Source organism: Chiloscyllium plagiosum, chromosome 12, assembly GCF_004010195.1.
Source record: "Chiloscyllium plagiosum isolate BGI_BamShark_2017 chromosome 12, ASM401019v2, whole genome shotgun sequence".
In the NCBI taxonomy this organism is placed as follows: Eukaryota; Metazoa; Chordata; class Chondrichthyes; order Orectolobiformes; family Hemiscylliidae; genus Chiloscyllium; species Chiloscyllium plagiosum.
The window spans coordinates 45731739-45754717 of NC_057721.1; the positions used below are offsets into that span (position 1 = coordinate 45731739).

The 22979-nt window shown below is 40.2% G+C and overlaps 1 protein-coding gene across 10 annotated transcripts in view; it reads right to left on the reverse strand.

Annotated features, from left to right (window-relative positions):
- Positions 1-2296: 2296 nt before the first annotated feature.
- The window catches only part of si:rp71-68n21.9 (kelch-like protein 13), a 78836-nt gene continuing 58153 nt past the window's right edge, over positions 2297-22979 (reverse strand). For 9 of the 10 annotated variants that reach the window (XM_043700948.1, XM_043700955.1, XM_043700947.1 and 6 more), the window contains 6 exons: positions 19904-20048; positions 19394-19526; positions 16561-16757; positions 14543-15338; positions 4593-4706; positions 2297-3383 (listed from right to left, as the gene is read on the reverse strand). In XM_043700948.1, coding sequence (XP_043556883.1) covers positions 2884-3383; positions 4593-4706; positions 14543-15338; positions 16561-16757; positions 19394-19526; positions 19904-20048 — 1885 coding nt within the window. In that variant the 3' untranslated portion in view covers positions 2297-2883. Of the gene's footprint in view, positions 3384-4592; positions 4707-14542; positions 15339-16560; positions 16758-19393; positions 19527-19903; positions 20049-22724; positions 22752-22979 lie in introns of those variants that run through there. The other variant, XM_043700956.1, reaches the window with a different exon arrangement.

The following is a 22979-nucleotide window of genomic DNA, read 5'->3' on the forward strand; positions in this document are numbered from 1 at the left end:
ACGTGCAAACTCCACACAGTCAGTCGCCTGAGGCGGGAATTGAACCCGGGTCTCAGGCGCTGTGAGGCAGCAGTGCTAACCACTGTGCCACCGTGCCGCCCACGGTAAGGTAATAGTTCTGAAATGGTGAATGTTGGACATTGTACTAAGATCCACTCAGTGATAATTATGTTATAGTCTCAGGTTGGGAAATTGGAGATTAGCTTGGATCTTGAAGCAGTCAGGAGTCATCTGTGTCTCTCTTGAATGGAATCTTGTCGGAGTCTGAACAATGTAGGCTATGCCAAGAGTCATGACAGTATCGGAAAGGGGTGAAGGGGGTTTGCCAATGTTAGGCAGAGTCCTATTTAAGGTTACAGTCCACATGTGGCCCGTGGTCATGGTGTCGTCACGGTGTGTCATCTGTTTATGATACTTATGTTCAGCAGCATTGTGCCAACACAATCTGGAGCAGTCAGTGGTCAGTCCTGTGGAGTCAACACAAACAGAGAATTTCGTATTGTCAGGCAGAGAGCTGAAAGCAACAGTCAACCATCTGGTCAGCCTTGTCTAGTTGTTGGTTATTTGGTCAGAGGTCTGGGGAAATCGAGTCCTGGGTGTTAGCCACTGGGGAGTTTGGAATTTCTTGACAATGTGTATGTCCTAGGACACTGGAACTGAACTATGCCGGATGCTGGAGTGGGAGTCTATCCTCTCCCTGTGGCTGTGTAGGTCACTGTCACTCTGAACTTCAGTACATCTGACTCCTTCCAGGCAGTGACTGGTGACCTCTCAGTCCTGCAATCACAATGCATCAGGACAGTGATCAATGCCATCTATGCAAGGTCACACCGATTCATTTCGTTTCATTCCCTGTCACGAGGTCAGTGCTGCAACCGGGGCTGTAGGATTCAAGAATATAGCTGGGTTTCCCCAGGGAGGGTGCCATCGATTGTGCACACACTGCATTGAGAGGGCTGAAACATATTACTATGGAATTTACAAAGCTGGTCACTTAGGGACAAGAGCTACTGCGACCATGGCTCATGACACAATTGTGCAATCCCCCGACTGATGTGGAGCACAGATACAATGCGGCCCATGTTTCAACCAGGCGATAGGGCTGCTAAAGGTACATTCCAGCTGCTTGGACCAGTGTGGAAGGGCACTGTCCATTATAGCTCAGGCAGAATGTCATGCTTCAGCCTGGCTTGTGGGGTCTGCACTATTAGAGCAGGCAATGTGCTGGGATGCTGAGGAACTAGGGGAGTAGGAACAGTCTTCTGAGGGGGACAGTTGTACATTGGGGCGGAGGAAGCCGTCATCATCCATGATGGGGCTCAGCTGGATTGGGGATGCTGAAGGTCAGACAGAAATTCATTGATACCATGAGAGCTGAGATGCAGGAGACAAGTGTTAACCGTAACGTATTCATTGGCTATGATGCTGAAACCTGGTTTATGTTGTTGGGGTGAACTGTAACCCCTACTGGTTTTGTTTGTGCTCCATTTTGCTCACTGTAAATAAAAGCTCATTGCTGGAATTATCTGAATCCTTGCCTGAATGTGACAGTCCTTGACTGGACAATGATATGTTACAGGTTTGCAGTGGGCATTAGGGATAGGATAGCTCTAAATCAGAAAGTGTTCAGGTGGGATGTAGCTAAACAGCAGTAAAGTGTGTGGTCTGGTGGATAAACAGTGACTATGGTGAGAGGATGGTGTTCTATGTGTAAGGCAGTGTCAGCCATGCTGGCTCTGTGCTGTGCGCAATATGGCTACTTTGTGCCATTATATTGCTGGTAAGGTGGGCAATGCCAGATTACCAACATTTATCTGGTTGTAGTGCAGCCTTTTAAAGATTATTTGGGTGCAAATGATGCTGATTTTACAGCAGATATCCACTGTGGCTAGTTGTTCTTGGAATGGCACGTGGTGAGGTAAGGTAGGTGCTCCCAAGGCCGGTTGGAATGTTGCCTGACCTGCTGTACTTTTCCAGCACCCTCTAATCTAGACTCTGGTTTCCAGCATCTGCTCACTTTTGCCTGGGAGCTGCATATGCTCCTCAACACGCAGCAAACTTACAAAGTCAGCCCTGATCAGCAAACTCTCCAGGGCAGAATTTCATCAACAAACTGTCCTAAAATGTTTCCCTTCCACTTTCACAGATCCACACTTCCAAATTCATCACCACAGGGTCAGGAACATTCGGATCTCTTTTTCATGGACACTTCGTGTTGATAAGACAGTGAATATTTAGTTTGTTGAAACCCAGCTGAGAACAGAGAGACTTCTGAAGAAGTGAAAGAGTCAATAACTTCTAGTTTAATTCAAATCTTTATTTTTACTTCCCCTTTAAAACATGGTGTTTTGACAATACAATGACCAAATATACTATATTACCACAAAGTAAACTTCCTCAGATATATTTTTAAAACTCAAAATACAAAGACGATATTCATTGTTACCTCCTTTTCGTTTACAGAAAGCTGGTCAGTTTTAGTAGTCTCCCAACTAATACAGGATAATGCAATAAGATGGCAAATGTCTGTACAGATAGAGGTTTCAGAGAAGTTTCATGTTAGTAAAGCAGCAAGAAATACGTTCAATTTGGATTTCTGGGTAGTACAGATATGACATCCAGAGGCCCAGAAATATTTAGCATTTTCTTTTCACCCTGTAGTTAATGATAGAGGTTATTTTACAGTTTGAACAATTTTCATTAGTTGACAGCACATGGTTAATTGCAAACCAATTCACAGTAAGTTCACACGGCATCTTTGCCTTTCATAACCATGTGCACTGTAGACTATTGGACCATATTAAATAGTGCTTGTTGAATGAACGCAATTAATAGATGGCACAATAAAGAGAAACACATAGCAGTCAAGGGTTAAGATTCAAATCACAAAGTAGCATGTGAAGTAACAAGTGGAGATTCACGAGACTGCAACTCTAAGTCATCCTCTGGCAAATGGACTGTCAGAGTACATGCTCGAATACCTCCAAGTGGTTCAGGCACATCGAAAACTTTCTTCCACTCATCCTTTTCAGGATCATACTTCTGGACAATTTCTACCATACAGCGATTGTTCCACGAGTAGCCCCCAATGACGTAAATGTTATTGTTAAAAACTGTTACACCAACATCACTCTGTCCACGTAGCATTGGAGCAATGTGAGTCCATTGATCTGCAATTGGGCTATAGTACTCACAGGACAATACATCATCATAGTCATTTACCCCTTGGAAATGGTTCCCACCAATAACATAAAGCCGATCTTCAATTGAGCACATACAATGTAGCCCACGCACCGTAGACATGTCTGATTTTCGGGACCAGCAGTTAGTTTTGGGATCATAACACTGTAGTTCTTTCTGAAATGTATCATGAGTAATTCCACCTACAGGTATACATCAATAGAGGTTATAAGTTGTTAGAATGAGAAGACAAATGTTAGTATGACAAGATTATCTGTTATATTTGCAGATCCCTTAATTTTTTTCAATCTTCTTGGAAAATCCAATTCTTCCAATTGACTAAATAGTGATATACTTTTAGATGATTTGCTTATGGGTTGAGCTACTTGGATTACCATTGTCCTCATATAACAACAGGAAATATATACCATCAGGTTTATCCTGTTGCAACGTTTGATTGATTTATTGTAAATGATAAATTCTATTCCAGATATGCACCTCAAGTGTTATAACCTTCAGGGTTGCAAACAAAATGCTGGAAAATGTCTTTAGGCTGTTTTTCAGCCAGCAGAGACACAATGGGTCAAGTAACTCATTCTGTGCTATAAATGTGATTTAATTTGGATTTAAGAATCATCCTCCATACATTACAAATACAGATGTTTAAACATCTCTGATGTAGAGAAAATGTGGAATTTATCCACTGAAAATAATGTGTTCCTCTTATTACAGTGCTTCCCAATCTTGGTGAGACAATACAAAACCATGAATTCTAACTCATTAAATTTCTATTGAATTATTGACCAAATCAAAATTGGAAAAAAGGAAATAAATGCATAATTTGATTATTAAAATGATGCAAAATGGAGACTTGAATTCATTTAGCATTTTTCACAACCAACAAATGTCTCAAAGTGCTTTCCAATTTATCAAGTACTTTTTGAAGCTAATTTACACTTTGTGAAACCCCACAAGCATAACCTCTTTGGGGATATTGACAGAGGGAATAGATAATTAGCCAAGACAGCAGGGAAAACATAATTGACTTTTAGTGACATGGGATTTTTTGCATCTACCCAAGTAAGGGGATGTTTAAAGTCTTATCAAATTCAACACCTCCAACAGTGCAACACTCCCCTCTGCATTGCATCCGCATGTTAACTTTGAATATTTGTTTGCACAGGCCTGAGAGAGGGATTTAAATCTGGAACTTTGTGATTCAGAGGTGAGAGTGCTGCCAACTGAGCTGGCATTCAAGTATTCTCTTCTCTGCATAAACATCAATACAGAATTAATCATCTTGATGTTTTGATAGAAAAGAATAATTATTTTCTCCTAAGCAAAATAATGTTGTTGCAAACAATTTGTTATGTTGCAAAATATCAGAGTGGTGTTAATTTTTTTTAATCTACCTGATATGTACATGTATCCACCATAAACAGTTCCGGCGTGTCCATAGTGAGGTTCATTCATTCGAGTGGCATAACTCCATTCATTGGTAGCTGGGTTGTACCGTTCCACTGTTGCTGTTAAAATACAACAATAATAGACAGTTTTAACATTTGTATTCCTCACAATTGATGCCTTAACTGATGATTAACAAAAGAAGTAGCTTATTTAAAAAGTTATAATATAGAGCAGCAATCATTCACAAACAAAGCACGCAGCACTGTGTCCTTCAGATTCTTTCCCAGTAGAACAATATTGGGAATATCAACTAAGCAAATACCAATTAAAATGTCAGCATCAACAAAATAACCACCGATGGGTAAATTGAATAGATTTGAATAGAATAGATTTTCACTGCCTGCCGATGTCATTGAACCAAAAATTGGATTGTGCTTTGCGTGGTATTCGTACTTCTTTTGCAGCCTATTGATTGTATGATGCCTCATTTTGTTACATGTTGATCGATATTCATGTGTGAGGAGAAAGTGAGGACTGCAGATGCTGGAGATCAGAGCTGAAAAATGTGTTGCTTGAAAAGCACAGCAGATCAGGCAACATCCAAGGAGCAGGAGAATCGACGTTTCGGGCATAAGCCCTTCTTCAGCGCTGACCTGCTGCGCTTTTCCAGCAACACATTTTTCAGCTGCTCCTTGGATGCTGCCTGACCTGCTGCGCTTTTCCAGCAACACATTTTTCAGCAGCGATATGCATGTGTACTTGGAATGTCACATCATACACTACTGCACGGCCCCAAAGTAACAAAACATCGCTCTACATTCAGTATTACCTCGTGTATCCATGTAAAATAATGTTATTATTTCAAACTTCTGAGAGTGACAAGTTGATAGCTGCATGTGTCTATCTATGCTTAGTATCCAAACAATTTAAAACGATTTAGTGTTGAATTTGGTTGAGAAAATTCAACCTGAACTAGTACCAGAGAAAGAGAAAAAAATCTGAGTGAGTCATGTGTGTCAAAATGACCACAGGAAGGTACACACAGCTCCAGCCCATGTTAAGTTGGGAAGCCAATGATATCATTGGGATATGCGGGAAATGGAAATAAAAATGCAGAGTGACATTCAATGGTTTTTCAAAGGCATCAGCGAAGAAGTGGTCAACTGCACCCTTTCGTAAGCAGGAGAGACAAGTTCACATCTTTTTACGAGCTAGGAAATAAGTAAAGCTGACAGTGAAAATTCATACAGATGTTTTGAGAACATCTGTGCACCGGGTATAGATAAGGTGAATAGCAAAGGTCTTTTCCCTAGGGCAGGGCAGTTCACAACGAGACAGCATATTTTTAAGGTGAGAAGAAAGACTTAAAAAGGGACCTGAGGAGCAACTGTTTCACACTGAGGATGCTTTATATGTGGAATGGACTGTGGATGCATATACATTTACAACATTTTAGACATTTGGATAGTTACATGAATAGTATAGGTTTATAGGGATATAGGCCAAATGCAGGAAAATGGGACTGGTCAGCAAGGATGAATTGGACCAAACGTTTCCGTGCTGTATGATTCTGACTCTCCAACCATTATCAAAATGTTGGATCTACAGGTATGAATTTCCTGAGCTTGAGGCATGGACTGGGTGAGACCACTGAGAATTACTTAATGATTAAGAAACATAAACTGCAAATGTGAATTTAAAAAAGGATGTTGCCAGGGTTGGAGGACTTGAGCTATAGGGAGAGATTGAATAGGCTGGGGCTGTTTTCCCTGGAGCGTCGGAGGCTGAGGGGTGACCTTATAAAGGTTTACAAAATTATGAGGGGCATAGATAGGATAAATAGACACAGTCTTTTCCCTGGGGTGGGGAAGTCCAGAACTAGAGGGCATAGGTTTAGGACGAGAGGGGAAAGATATAAAAGAGACCTGACGGACATTCTTTTCTCATAGAGGGTGGTATGTGTATGGAATGAGTTGCCAGGGAAGTGGTGGAGGCTAGCACGATTGCAACATTTAAAAGGCATCTGGATGGGTATATGAATAGGAAGGGGTTAGAGAGATAGGGACAGGTGGGACGAGATTGGTCTGGTCGGCATGGATGGGTTGGACCAAAGGGTCTGTTTCTGTGCTATACATCTCTATGACAATGACTTTATAACTGAATGAAAGGCTGGTAGACTAAACCATACAGGGCACACCCTAATGTACAAACAGTTCTAATTGGAAAGGACAAGCTCACAATATAGTGTGCCTTAGAGACTGCCAGTCCCCAGGAAGTCATGAGTAGACAGATGAAAATGCTAACTACTTAATGGCTATTCTGCAGACGATTCATTTGAGAAAGTTGATGCAGTGAAACAGCAACAAAATAATATATATCAAATGGGAGAGAAAAATATACAAAAGCTACAGATGACTGTATGAATTTACAGGCAAGAACTCTCCCATGTACGGTTCAAATTGCAGGGCTTGTAGAAAGTCCAGTGTTTTGATCTCTGTAGAGACCATTAACGTTTAAAGAGCAATTCAACACACAGTGATTAACTGACAGAAATTATGCCACATGATTTCCCGTTTTGAAACAATAATAAATGTTACCGTACATAAAATAATAAGCAAAACATTCATTATTAACATAATACTATAGTTTGTCAAAATCAGTTGTTGTTCTTTATTCTTTCATGGGATTTAGATGTTGCTCACAAGGTCAGTATTTGCTGGCAATTTCTAATAGTCCTTGAGGGGGTGTACCATTTCAGAGGACAGTTAAGAATTGACCACATTATTTTAGATCTGGAGTCACATGGGAATTTCTTTCTCTAAGCAACATTAGTGAATGAGGTGGGTTTTTACAACTACTGGTGGTAGTTTCATGGCACCATTTCTGAACCTAGCTTTATTCCAGATTGACTAATGGATTTTAAATGCCACCAGCCGTTATGCTCAGATTGTTATCCATGTCTCCAGAGCATTAGCCTTGGCCTCTGGATTACCAGTCCCCTGATATTACCACTATGCCACCATCTTCTCTTTCACTTCCTACATCCACCCAACAGTTAAACATTATAAGACATTCATCATTCCATTCTCCTTCTTGATCCACACCAAGTATTCCAGAGCACTCTGGAATTCACTTTGATTTCTCCTCAGCATACCAGCTATTTCATGGGAATCTTTCCATTAGCTTTTTGCTACTTAACTTTCCAATTATTGTCTAAAGTCTCTTAACCGTGGGCTTCTCAGGTCAAACATAGACCTCACTGCATTTACGTTTAATGATTTAAAAATCAGGAACAACATTATTCTGAATCTTCTAGCTCCTTGTCCTGGCTTTGGACGGATACAGACTGCTTTACAACTCCTTTACACTTCTGGGCAGATTGTATCTCTGCTGGTTCTCAGGCTGAACTATTGTTGTCCTTTTGAGAGTTACTCTAAGCTTTTTTTAACTACAAGCGAGAGAAATTCAGCATCATTTTCCCTCAGTTCATTCATTCCTTAATTCTTTTGCTCACTTTATCCTCATGACTCAGAGATTAGGAGACATTGTGGATCTTAAAATATGGAAACTGAAACCCAATTCTAGGTTTGGTGGTAGAATAAGGGTGAAGGTGAGTGTAGATTCCAAGCTCACAACTTCTACTCCCACATGGTTGGTTCCATTGCTAAGACAGGAATCCTAGCTGTTCCTAATTTTTAGGAGTTAGGTCAGCTTTGAAAAATGTCATGGTTCACAGCCCCTCAAAAATATTGCGAACCATGGTCTGGACAAGGAACTTTCCAAAAGGTTTTATACATGCCCTCATGCCAACCTCTATCTCCATACTTACTCCATGGCCGATCATACAGTCAGTGCCGATCCCTTATATTCTCTATATCCTCCATATACTCTCCACACTGCTTAATACTGTCCATGCTTACCTATCATTCATCCATAACCATTCATCCTGACAGTAAAAATGTATGAAAAAATTTTAAAATACCCATTCATAATTTTATTTAAAAGCTGCTTTTACTACAGCCTTACACAATCTTGAAGCAACCAGGGATATATAATAGCAATAGTAGAAACTGCAAGCACTTGTCACCTCGTTAAATACACTAACCAGTTTAAGTAAGTATTTTATTTTCTCTTAGCTGCAGAAGTTTCAACAAACTATTGGATGTCTGAGCTCTCAGCCAAGAAAGTCGAATAGGTATTTGACTTCCTTGCTCTGGAAACTGCATGAATATTTTAAACTGTTATTAGAGTAACTGTAGAATTCATGTCCTTACTGAAAGCTCAAAGATGGGTTATCCACTGTTAAATTTTCTCATTCCTAACCCTAATATTATTAAATAAATATAGATTCGTCTTTAAAGTATAACTACTACAGCTGTCTCCCAGTTCCTGAATAAAGTGTTTCAATCATATTCAAACTAAATTCTGCAATTAAAATTTATATTCTTTAGTGTATGTAGTACAAAATCAGAAATTTCTAGTATCAATCGCTGGCAAAATATATGCAAAAGAAAGAAAAATGATAGTAAAGTGGGTGCCAGAGGCAGAGGAACAGGGTGAATAAGAAGGAAAAGTAAAGCAAACCATTGATACTCTGGGAAATGTGTTGAAGAGCAGAATAGACATAGGAGCCATCAAAGTGCATGAAATATCTGGATGGGTCAGTTCCCAGAGAGAAAATAAATGTCACAATTCAGATCAGGTAAAATATGAGAAATCAGTCTACAACTGTAAATTTGAAGGTGAAACTTGATATGGGTGTGAACATAGGAGGTATAATTAGTAAGTGTGCAGATGATACCAAAATTGGAGGTGTAGTGGACAGCGAAGAAGGTTACCTCAGAGTACAACAGGATCTTGATCAGGTGGGCTAATGGGAGGAGGAGTGGCAGATAGAGTTTAATTTAGATAAATGCGAGGTGCTGCATTTTGGAAAAGCAAATGAGAGCAGGACCTATGCAATTAATAGTAAAGTCCTGGAGAGTGTTGCTGAACAAAGAGACCTTGGAGTATAGGTTCATAGTTCCTTGAAAGTAGAGTCGTAGGAAGATAGGATAGTGAAGAAGGTGTGTAGTATGCTTGCCTTTATTGGTCAGAGCATTCAGTACAGGAGTTGGAAGGTTATGTTGCAGCTGTACAGGACATTGGTTAGGCCACTTTTGGAATACTGCATGAAAGTCTGATCTCCTTCCTATCGGAAGGATGTTGTGAAACTTGAAAGGGTTAGGAAAAGATTTACAAGGACATTGCCAGCGTTGGAGGATTTGAGCTACAGGGAGAGGCTGAATAGGCTGGAGCTGTTTTCCCTGGAGCATCGGAAGCTGAGGGGTGACCTTATAGAGGTTTATAAAATCATGAGGGGCATGAATAGGATGAATAGACAAGATTTTTTCTTGGGGTTGGGGAGTCCAGAACTAGAGGGCATAGGTTTATGGTGAGGGGGGAAATATATAAAAGGGACCTAAGAGGCAACTTTTTCACACAGAGGGGGATGCATGTACGGTATGAGCTGCCAGAGAAAGTGGTGGAGGCTGATACAGTTACAGCATTTAAAAGGCATCTGGATGGGTATATGAATAGGAAGGGTTCAGAGAGATATGGGCCAAGTGCTGGCAAATGGGATGAGATGAGGTTAGGATATCTGGTCTGCATGGATGAGTTGGACCAAAGGGTCTGTTTCCATGCTGTACATCTCTACAACACTATGAGATGTGTTATGGACCAGACCAGACCCACTCAAAATGTATTTAGAACTTTTCTTTATTTTAAAGGTAAGTCCCCTGGTCTGGATGGGATTTATCCGAGGATTCTCTGGGAAGCTAGGGAGGAGATAACAGAGCCTTTGGCTTTGATATTTGAGTTGTCATTGTCTACAGGTTTGGTACCAGAGGACTGCAAATGTTGTGCCCTTGTTCAAGAAGGGCAGTAGAGATGACCCAGGTAATTATAGACCAGTGAGCCTTACTTCTGTTGTAGGATAGGTTTTGGGAAGGAGTATAAGAGATAACATTTATAATAATCTAGCAAGCAACAATTTGATTTCAGAAAGTCAACATGGTTTCATCAAGGGCAGATCGTGTCTCATAAACCTCATTGAGTTTTTTGAGAAGGTGACCAAACATGTGGATGAGGGTAGGGCAGTTGATGTGATATACATCGATTTCAGTAAAGCCTTTAATAAAGTTTCATATGGTAGGCTGTTGGAGGAAATGCAGAGGCATGGGATTGAGCAGTTTGGATTAGAAATTGGCTTTCTGAAAGAAGACAGCGAGTGGTAGTTGATGGAAAATATTCAGTCTGGAGTCCGGTTACTAGTGGTGTGCCACAAGGATCTGTTTTGGGACCAATGCTGTTTGTCATTTTTGTAAATGACTTAGACGCAGGCACAGGTGGATGGATTAGTACATTTGCAGACGACACTAAAGTCGGTGGAGTAGTGGACAGTGTGGAAGAATGTTACAGGTTGCAGGGGGACTTGGATAAACTGCAGAATTGGGCTGACAGGTAGCAAATGGAGTTCAATGCAGCTAAATGAGGTGATACACTTTGGGAAGCATAGCAGGAAGGCAGAGTACTGGGTCAATGGAAAGATTCTTGGTAGTGTGGATGTGCAGAGGGATCTTGAAGTCCATGTACATAGATCCCTAAAAGTTGCCACCCAGGTGGATAGCGCTGTAAGGAAGGCATATGGTGTATTAGGTTTCATTCGTAGAGGGATTGAGTTCCAGAGCCGCAATATCATGCTGCAACTATACAAAACGCTGGTGCGGCCACACTTGGAATACTGTGTACAGTTCTGGTTCCCATATTTTGGGAAGGATGTGGAAGCATTGGAAAAGGTGCAGAGGAGATTTACCAGGATGTTGCCTGGTCTGGAGGGAAGATCTTATGAGGAAAGGCTGAGAGACTTGAACCTGTTCTTATTGGCAAGAAGAAGGCTAAGAGGGGATTTGATAGAGACATACAAGATGATCGAAAGATTTGACAGGATAGACAGTGAAAGTCGTTTTCCTAGGATGATGATTTCAGTGTATACAAGGGGGCATAACTACAAATTGAGGGATGATAGATTTAAGATTTATGTCAGAGGCAGGTTCTTTATGCAGAGTGTGGTAAGGGCGTGGAATGCCCTACCTGCTAATGTAGTCAACTCAGCTTCTGGTTCTGAGGAAGCTTCATCCCACCCAACCTTTAAAAAGAAACCCAAGCCTTCACAAGCTGTTTACTTTATTGGCTTTGAGCAGTTCGGCCCCTCTTTCTCAATGTTTCATCTTAAAATAAAAACCAGCACAAAATACACCTCTTAAAGCCATAACAAGAGCTCAGAATAACAATTATTCCACTCAAGCAACACCAGAAGATCATTCCTGAAAATTTGAAAGATGAAGACAGATGCTCTATAATTGAGCAAAGTCACACTAATAGCCTATAGAAAACTGATATTTAATAAAAAGGAACAACTCAAATCAAGGGGATACACAAGGGAAAAGATAGTAGCAGGAAATTCACAATAAATAGTTCTGTAATATAGAGCAATTGTGACGAGGCTGCAGTTGATCTCAGTCAATTATAAGGCAATGAAGGCAGCTCCGAGATTTGAAAGTAGTACATTTGAAAGTGTCCTCTTTCTGGAAGTATGGATCTGATCTCGAAGTATCCAATGTATTTTGACAGATGGTTGAATTCTTTGAAGATTTTGTGTATCACATCACCATTGCTTCTGACAAGAAACCAGTGATAAAATGCCAAATCTCTTGTTCACCCTTTGAGGTGAAGATGACCATGTTAATCATCTTGAGATGTTTGCTAGGGTTCAAGGTGGTACATGCTTGACTGCACCCTAAGAATTCTTCTACAAATAAGACAGGACATAACAAATGACTGTGGCTTGCCATTGCTCTCCTCATGTTTGCTCTCAACTACTGATGTGGATTTTCTTTCAAAGGTGTAGCAATGCTGGGCAGGTTCTCCCAGAACTCAAAGTCAACATCAAAACTAAGTAAAGCCTTCAGGGTATCCTTATACGGTTTGTTTTGATTGCCATGACAGCATGAGCTCCCAATAAAAGATTTATAAGGGTAGTGAATGTCTGGCATTCTGGTGAGCTATAGGGAGAGGCTGAATAAGGCTGCAGCTATTTTCCCCTGAGTGTGAGACTCTGAGGGGTGACTTTATAGAGGTTTATAAAATCATGAGGGCATGGATAGAATAAATAGACAAGGTCTTTTTTCCAAGGGTAGGGTAGTCCAGAATTAGAGGGCATAGAGTTTACAGTGAGAGTGGAAGGATTTAAAAGGGGCCTAAGGGGCAACTTTTTCATGCAAAAGATAGTGCGTGTATGGAATGAGCTGCCAGAGGAAGTGGTGGAGGCTGGTACAATTGCAACATTTAAAAAGCATCTGGATGGGTATATGAATAGGAAGGGTTTAGGATATCTGGTTGGTACGAATGAATTTGACTGAAGGGTCTGTTCCAAGTTGTATAGCTCTAAGACTCTATGACTCTACAACTCTACCTGAGCATCCTAATTCGGTTTGTCTGTCTCAATGTGACATGGAAGGAGCAGGTAAGTGGTGACGAATACGGTGATGAATAGCTCACCTCCTGACTCCTCAAAGTCTGTCCACCATCTACATGTCAGAAGTCAGTAGTTTGATGGAATACCCCTCTTTTTCCTGGATGAGTGCAGCTCCAACAATACTCAAGAAGCTTGACACCATTCAGGACAAAGCAGCCTGGTCAATGGCATCAATTCTCCCCATTTATTATTCCTATTCTGGCTTGTCTTTTGTCATTTTCTATCATCATCTTGAATATTACAATGCAGTGATCACTGTTTCCTAAATGATCCCCCACTGACACTTAGGTCTGCTTGACCCAGGTCATTTCTAAGAATCAGGTCAAACAATGCATCCATTCTTGTTGAACTGGACACATACTGTTGTAGGAAATTCAACTGAACACAGTCAAGGAATGATAGACCTTCTCCATCCTTTACACTACCACTGTCCGAGTCTACATTCAGGTAGTTAAAGACCTCATTTTAACTACTCTATAATGTTGACATCTCTTTGTAATTTCCTTGCAAATGTATTCCTCTAATTCCTTTCCACTACTTGGTGGCCTACAAACTACATCAAGCAATGTAATTGTGCTCTTTTTATTCCCTACCTCTAACCAGATTGAAACTTTCCTTAAACTCCTTGGGATGTCTTCTTTCTTCAGCCCTTCAGTATGCTCCCTGACAAATATTGTCCTCCTCCTCCTTTCCTATCATTAGCTAACATCTTGTATCCAAGAATATTTGGCATCCAATCCTTCCCTTTCTTAATTCAGGTCTCTGTTATTGTCACAATGCCATTTTCGCTAATGTCACTCTGTGCCTGTAACTTCCCAATCTTATTGACTAAACCCTGTGCATCCACATTTTTATGTGCAGTAACCCTGATGTAGATTTCAGTACTTTTTCACTTACACCAACATCACCAGTTGTTGTTCTATTCTCTACACGAATATTACTCTCTCTCCTAGTATTTTGCGAAGCCTGGTATCCTTTTATAATTTTCTTTCTTGGTTCCCAAAACATTGCAGAGTGAGTTTAAAGTAAAGTTTAAGGCACGAGCAAAATATCCCTCAAGGAACTCAGTCGCAGCTCTGTCCAGTTGCAATCTGTCCAGAGAGAGAATAAAACTGCTTGCTTTTTTCCATCTGAACTCTGGCGATATTAGAATGAAGAGGAGGTGATCATTTTAATCACACATTTTTGAAGAAGTAAGTCAGGATCAATCTAAACTACAGGAGGTATTCTTGACAGTTCCAATTTACAATTGCAATTTGCAACCTGCAGCTAAGATTGACAGATGGAATTTATATTCATTTTCCTCTGCTTTAACAGTAAAATGTTTTCCAAAGGTCCAACCGAGTAATAAGAGGATATAAATAGATCGTCGTTTACCTAATTCTCCAGCAACATTCCGGCCTCCCACTGCATACAGATTTCCCTCAAGAGCACTTAAATGGAAGAACGTTCTTTTCTCATTTAAGGAGCCCATCTGTTTCCACTTGTTGTAGCGGGGATCATATCGATACGTTGTATCAACAGCTGTTTTTCCTTTTGTGTCATAGTTGCTCTGCCCACCAACTACAAACAGGAAATTTCCAATTACAGCTACACCATGCTGGTAACGTGGCACATCCATGGCAGCCAATGATTTCCACATTTGCGTGTTCTCATCAAACAAGCGCAGCTCCTTGCTCACCAGAAGCTGCTGGCGGAGAACACCACCCAGGGTGACCAGGTGTGTGGAGTTGGAACGGATCCTAGTCCTTTCGGATTGCATGATTGGTTGCATGTAGGGCAACATCTGGTAGTTGCTAGCTTCAAGTAGAAGGTTAACACAGGTGGTATCAGTCCGCATGAACTCAACTGTCTGAACATGTTCAAGAAGCTCCTCTGGTGACATCAAGGGAAAGCGAATGTGCTTCATCAGTTTTGCAGCAAACTGCATTCGACATTCGTCATGCTGCAGCCACTGACAGGCAGCTTTAAATAGCTGAAGCTCAGTGCAGTTCTTCAGGCCATCGTTGCCAAGTGCAAAGACAAGCTGGTCATATGACAGCAAAATAAATTCCTTGTTGTTTAATATTGTTGAGAAGTTCTTCAGTACAAAGTCTTTGATATAACCATCTACTGTTGTCAAGTGGTATGCATTGGCAATGCGACCAATTTCAACGCAGTTTTCAAATGAAATCTGGAAAATGAATTCAAGAATGGTTACTTACTGCACACAAACTGCCATCAATAGCTCAAGACCAGCATAATTCTACATCATCTCAATGTCATGAGCCATGCAGCATCTTATTTCATTGTGAGGTCATGTTAAGGTGCAAAGTTCCTATGTCACAATGTTAAGCATCAGTTGTGAATCCACATTTCTACTGATTTTTGATATGCTTTTATAGAATGTGTATTTGTACAAACAATTAATCAGTGTATTGATCCATAAAGCAAACAGCTCATGCATATTGGTTGCTAATATAATTGTGTGTGTGTGTGGGGGGGGGGGGGGGGCAAGATTTCTGTGCATTCCAGCTCTACCATCAATTATAATGACTGAAGTCACATCTTTATTGAAACAAATGACATAAATTTCAATATATCTTCAACTTCAAAAGTGCATGAAATATGTTGTAGTTTCATTTTGTTCTGGCGGGTTAATATACATGGGAGACTTTTCTATTTGAGATGTTAATACACTCAGGTTTACATTTGCTCTTTAATAGTGTACTGGAACATGAAATGCGTCATTCAGTGCCTTAGGCAAAACTGAACTTATTTTACTCAACAGTGCAAAGAACCATTTCATACGGGCGGGTAAATTCATGAGATAATTTAAATTAATCACTTTTATGGTATTGCAATTTTACTGAAGCAGAAGTAATCTCATTGCTTATGAACCTGGTACTACATCCAGAAACAACATCTTAGCTTCAGATTGAGCAAAGTGAACAGACGAAAAAGTTTGCTAAGTTTTTCCACAGGAACAAATCAAAGAAACAAAGAAATGACACAAAGATTTTAGACATCTGTCCAACACGTGTAAAAAAATTTGAAAAATTGCAGCTTGTTAGCTGGCTGTATGGCTTGTTTGTTTAAGTGAGGAACAACTCCCTTTTACAAAAAAGCGTACACACACCAAAAATTCTATTGAGGGTGGAATCATGTTTGTAATCCAAAATTTCAACACTGACGGGGGAGTGATCAAGCTCCTAACAAAGGAGATGGACAAAGGCAAAATTAACCAGCCTGGAAGTTGAGTATAAACCCAAATCTCTGACACACACTGTAATAGATCGTGGAAAATGATAACATTGCAAACATTGGCCTTTCCAACACAAATCCCCACTATTGAAGTAAATTGAAAAGTTGAAGCCATCATTTTGTTGGGCCATCAAAGTAGTAGTGAGACAAACCTGAGAAATTAGAAACTCTTTGCAGAACTCAATGATAGGCATAATCTGGAGGAAGCTGGCTGCTTCAAGGATATCCTGGAGATTGTCCATATTGAGAGATAGCTTTGATGTATAGCTGAACTCTATGATACTTTTCAGTCCTACTTTGCTTACTCCATGTAGCTTGATTGACATCAGTTCCTGTTCTTTCATGCCACCTAAAGAGCAATTGAACTAGAGGTCAGATATACAATGATTCCAAAAGCTAGGGCATGTACTTATTAACTTGTCATAGTCTCACAAATTTAATCTGTAAACTCTCCTTAGAAACAGCACTGAAAACTAAAGAAATCCTGGTTCCTTCAATCCTGTAAGACGCAGAAGAATGATTTGTAATTGTTGACATAAAATACAAAATACTGGCCTTTTCTTGGAACTACAGAAGAAAAATAGATGAACCGCTTTATAAAATTGAATAAAAAAGATTAAAAAGAACAAGGCCGTAACGGTCATGATCTTCTTTAATATCAGCAATTGGAATCAAGCATCACAGTGCCTTTCACTGATAAGTCATATGAGAGCATGTAATTTATAGGGAACAGGTGGACACAGACACTGTTGAGTGTACATATTATGCTAGCAGACTATGTTCCTGTGCTTGCCGGATACTCTGGTGTCCATTCATGGAGGAACAGATTGTCAATTTCACCATGGGGCCTGACCATCAGGCCATAATTCCTGATGGCATGTATGTGCAAAATATTTCCTTATGTGCCTGAAGAGATTGAATGGGTTTAATGTTTGAGTTACAGCAACACACTGTACGGCCACGTCCAAAGGAAAGTCAGACATTTTCTCTTGAAATATACTAATTCCTAATACAAGTTAACATCTAATGAGTTTAATAGATCATGAGCTGATTTTTCTTTTACACTATAGAAAGGGATAAAAAACGGATGGATGATCTGCATTAGTCAATGCAACGTCACTAGAAGAACTGAAGGTGAGTAAAACAACAGAGAAAGAAACAGAGAGTCTAGAATAAGCAGTGATGTGGAGGTGCTGGTGTTGGACTGGGATGGACAAAGTTAAAAATCACACAACACCAGGTTATAGTCCAACAGGCTTATTTGGAAGCATATCAGGTAGCTATAGAGCAGGGTAGAAGACACAGAATTTATAGCAAAAGAAAGACCACAGTGTCATGCGACTGATATGATATATTGAACAAACCTAGATTGCTGTTAAATCTTTCGTCTTTTGGAATGGGTTGCAGGTTTCGATTCATTAATATGCAAATCCCAGAACTTCTTTCAAGTCACATTCTTGAGATAACTTAAGGTTTTACAAAAAAAGGTGACATCTCAGTTCAGACAATGAATTAAAGATTTAAGATTAGAGTCTGTCTATATCCCAATCTTGAGTCAGACTGGTTCTATTTCTAAAGTAGGAATTTATAAAATGTTACATGGATTGACTGCCTGCAGATTGTGTGCTTTTTGAACAAAGTAGAATGTATCTGCAATTACAATTCTGCAAATGCAAATTCACCCCATGGACTTGTGTGTGTGTGTGCGTGTGAGGGGGAGAGAAAGAGGGAATGTATGGGTGTGTGTGGGAGAGAGGATGAGTGTGTGCATGAGTGTGCATGTGAGCATGTGCGCACATCTCGTGCACGTGTGTGAGAGAGAGAGAGAGAGGGAGAGAGAGAGAGGGTCTGCATCAGTGTGTGAGTATGTAAGAGTGTGTGTGTATATGTGTATGTGAGAGAGAGAGAGTGTGTATAGTGCAGTGGGGTCACCTGTAGTGTGACATGAACCCAAGGTCCTGATTGAGGCCATCCCCATGGGTACTGAACTTGGCTATCAACCTCTGCTCAGCCATTTTGCGTCGTTGCATGTCCCAAAGTCCGCCTTGGAGGATGGTCACCCGAAGATCCAAGGCCGAATATCCCTGACTATTGAAGTGCTCGTCAACTGTTCTCCCCCACATGCATGCACACACACAAGTCTATTGGGTGAATTTGCATTTGCAGAATTGTAATTGCAGATACACCCTATCTTGTTCAAAAAGCACACAATCTGCAGGCAGTCAATCCAAGTAACATTTTATGAATCCCTACTTTGGAAACAGAACCAGTCTGACTCAAGATTGGGATACAGACAGACTCTAACCTCACACCTTTAATGGATTGTCTGACCTGAGATGTCACTTTCTCCTCCTTAACAGCAATCTAAGTTTGTTGAGCATATTGTGTCAATTGCATTCATGACATTGTGATCTCTTGATATAAATGCTGTGCCTTATGATCCAGCTCTACAGCTACCTGATGAAGGAGCAGCGCTCCAAAAGCTAGTACTTCCAAATAAATATGTTGGGCTATAATCTGGTGTTGTATGATTTTTAACTTGGAGCAAGCAGGTGAGTGGGAATGATAAGTAAGGTGTGCGTTGAAATTGTTTCATTTTCAGAAAGCCCTCAAAAAAGATGAGTTAATGTTCTTCAAGAAAGGCTCATCTGACTGGGACATTCATTATTGTAAGATCGGGGGAGGGTCTGCCTGACAATGACAGGTACTGAGTCTACTAGGAGCTCATCTAGAAATTTCTCTCTGAACATCTGAGTGAACAGCAGCTGGTTGAGAAGCTGAAATACATTATTGTAGCTTGGCCATACATTTTTTGCTCAGGTTGTCTTGAAATAATTTTGCTGGATGATTTGCAAAAATCCAATTGAAATTGTTTAATTAAAGGTCCATTGCAGAAGGCAGAAGGTATGCTGATCTTACTTTATTGTAAAATAATGAAAGCAGAGTTTGACTACCCAATTGATGATTGACAAAAATTCTAAATACCTGTGAACATAGCCTTAAAATAATCACTTGTTGATGCCATCATGGCTCTGTGAACAGGAAACCTCTCATCTCCATCCGCCGGCACTAGAGTGACATCACAGAGCAAACCATTATTCCTCAGAGTATTAAATCCCTACGGTAGGGGGGAGAACACGTAAATTAGAATTTAAATAATGAAAATATTAATGACAAGAATGTAAACATCAGAGGTAAACATAATTGAACCAAAACTGTCTAAACATTAGCAAACTTTTATATGACCTTATAAGACGCAAATGTTAACTCATTATTATCAACGCGATAGGACAGTCCTAAATGATGAGCAATTCTTAAAGGATATAAAAGCTCAATACCTCAATACCTTGTCTGCTTGATAATAATGACAAATTGATTTACAAAGAATTGATTTTGCAAACTCTGCTGGGTATGACTACGTGGAAATTAATTATATTACTCACAGACACAAAGCAACTGTGTGCTTGACAGTAGTGAAAATATTTTTGAATATACCTGTAGCACTGCTGAGCTGTGTGTCTCACTGTTGAAGTCTTGAGAGCTCCCAAGAGATGCAGAAAACTGGCAGTTTTTTACTACTCCCATCTTACTCTGGTTCAAAGACACTTTCAAAGGCAAGGTGTCCTCTTCTAAAAGTGAACTGAAAAGCAGGACAACATAGACATTTACTTAAATTATAAGAGTAAGTTACACCTGCCACAGATACACCTGTTCCTCTATGATCCATCAGAAGAAAATATTAAATGTTTTTTTATATTAGCATTTGTAATTGCGAAAGTATCACGAAACAACATTGTTGTAGGCCAAGTTATCAATAACTGAGATCACTCAAGTTCTGAGGGAGAGTCATATTTAATTTGAAACTAACTCAGTCTCTCTCCACAGATGCTATTATACCTGCTAAAGTATTTCTAGCATATTCTTATTTATTTCATAGTTTCAGCATCTTTAATATTTTTCTTCTATTGTATACAGGAATACTAAAGATCTTCACAAATTCACATTTACTGCCTCCCATTCATTTGTCTCTGCATCATTCCCAGTTGTAAGAGGCATTTAATTTAATACGCTCCTCAAATGCATAACAAATGTTTTTATTTTACTTGCTCTGAGAGTTTACAGCTTTCCAGATCCCACCCTTACTCTGGGTACAAAATTCATCTTCAATTCTATTCTGATTCTTCCACCAACTACTTTTACCTTATGCCCTCTGGTTATCGACTCCTCTACTGAGGGACGTAGGTCTTTCCTGTCTGCTCTCTCTAAGCTCTTCATGATTTTATACAGCTCAATTAAATAGTCATAGTCATAGAGTTATACAACACAAAAGTATCCCCTTATCTTCCTTCATTCCATAGAAAACAGCCCCAGCATGGCCAACATTTCCTCATAACTGTGTTTTTTCCATTTGTTTAGCAATGTCTTTGTAAATCTTCTATTCCCTAACCCTTCTTGTAATGCAGTGACCAGAAGCACATGTAGTACTCTTGCTACAATCTAACTAATGACATATATAGTCCTAACACGACCTCCCTCTATCCTGTGCCATAGATAATAGAACATAGAACATTACAGCACAGTACAGGCGCTTCAGCCCTCGATGTTGCACCGATCTGTGAAACCAATCTGAAGCCTATCTAACCTACGCTATTCTATTTTCATCCATATGTTTATCCAATGACCATTTAAATGCCCTTAAAGTTGGCGAGTCTACTATTGTTGAAGGCAGGGTGTTCCACTACTTACTACTCTCTGAGTAAAGAAACTATCTCTGACATCTGTCCTATATCTATCACTCCTCAGTTTAAAGGTATGTCCCCTCGTGCTAGCCATCACCGTCCGAAGAAAAAGGGATCTCACTGTCCACCCTATCTAACCCTCTGATTATCTTATATGTCTCAATTAAGCCACCTCTCAACCTTCTTCTCTCTAACTGAAAACAGCCTCAAGTCCCTCCATCTTTCCACTTAAAACCTTCCCTCCATACCAGGCAACATTCTAGTAAATCTCCTCTGCATCCTTTCCAAAGTTTCCACATCCTTCTTATACTGCAGCGACAAGAACTATACGAAATACTCCAAGTGCGGCCGCAGCAGAGTTTTGTACAGCTGCAGCATGACCTCATGGCTCTAAAATTCAATCCTTCTACCAATAAAAGCTAACACACCGTAAGCTTTCTTAACAACCCTATCAACCTGGGTGACAACTTTCAGGGATCTATGTACATCGACATGGAGATCTCTCTGCTCATCCATGCTACCAAGAACCTTACCATTAGGCCAGTACTCTTTATTCCAGCTGCTCCCTCCAAAGTGAATCACCTCATTTGTTACCTCTCAGTCCAGCTTTGCAGCGTATCTACGTCCCTCTGTAACTTGCAGCATCCTTCAGCACTATCCACAACTCCACTGACCTTAGTGTCATCCGCAAATTTACTAGCTTCTACTCCTTCATCCAGGTCATTTATAAAAATGACAAACAGCAGTGGCCCCAAAACAGATCCTTGCAGTACACCACTAGTAACTGAACTCCAGGATGAACATTTCCCATCAACCACCACCCTCTGTCTTCTATCAGCTATCCAATTCCTGATCCAAACCCCTAAATCACCTTCAATCCCATGCCGCCATATTTTGGTGCAATAGCCTACCATTGGGAACCTTACCAAATGCCTTACTGAAATTCATATACATAACATCAACCGCTTTACCCTCATGCACCTGTTTGGCCACTTTCTCAAATAACTCAATAACATTTGTGAGACATGACATACCTTTCACAAAACCATGTTGATTATCCCTAATCAACTTATTCCTTTCTAGATGATTATAAACCCTATTTCTTATAACCTTTTCCAACACTTTAACCATAACCAAAGTAAAGCTCATTGATCTATAATTAGCAGGGCTGTCTCTGCTCCCTTTCTTGAACAAGGGGACAACATTTGCTATCCTCCAGCCTTCTGGCACTTTTCCTGTTGACAATGATGACATAAAGATCAAAGCCAAATGCTCTGCAATCTCCGCTCTAGCTTCCCAGAGAATTCTAGGTTAAATCCCATCTAGCTCCTGGATTTATCTATTTTCACACTTTCCAGAATTGCTAACATCTTCTCCTTGCGAACCTCAATCCCGTCAAGTCTAGTAGCCTGTATCTCAGTACTCTGACGAAAAGTATTCACTTAGCGCTTCCCCTATCTCCTCGGACTCCACGCACAATTTCCCTCTCCTGTCCTTGATTGGCCCTAATCTTACACTAGTAATTCTTTTATTCCTGATATACCTATACAAAGCTTTAGGGTTTTCCTTGATCCTACCTGCCACCGACTTCTCATGTCCCCTGCTGGCTCTTCTCAGGGTCTCTCTTTTGTTCTTTCATGGCTAACTTGTAACTTTCAAGCACCCTAACTGAGCCTTCACATCTCATCATAACATAAGCCGCCTTCTTCCTCTTGACAAGATATTCAACTTCTTTAGTAAGCCACGGTTCCCTTGCTCGACCACTTCCTCCCTGTCCTTATCTAGGACATGCAGTAGCTGTTCCTTGAATAAGCTCCACATTTCAATTGTGC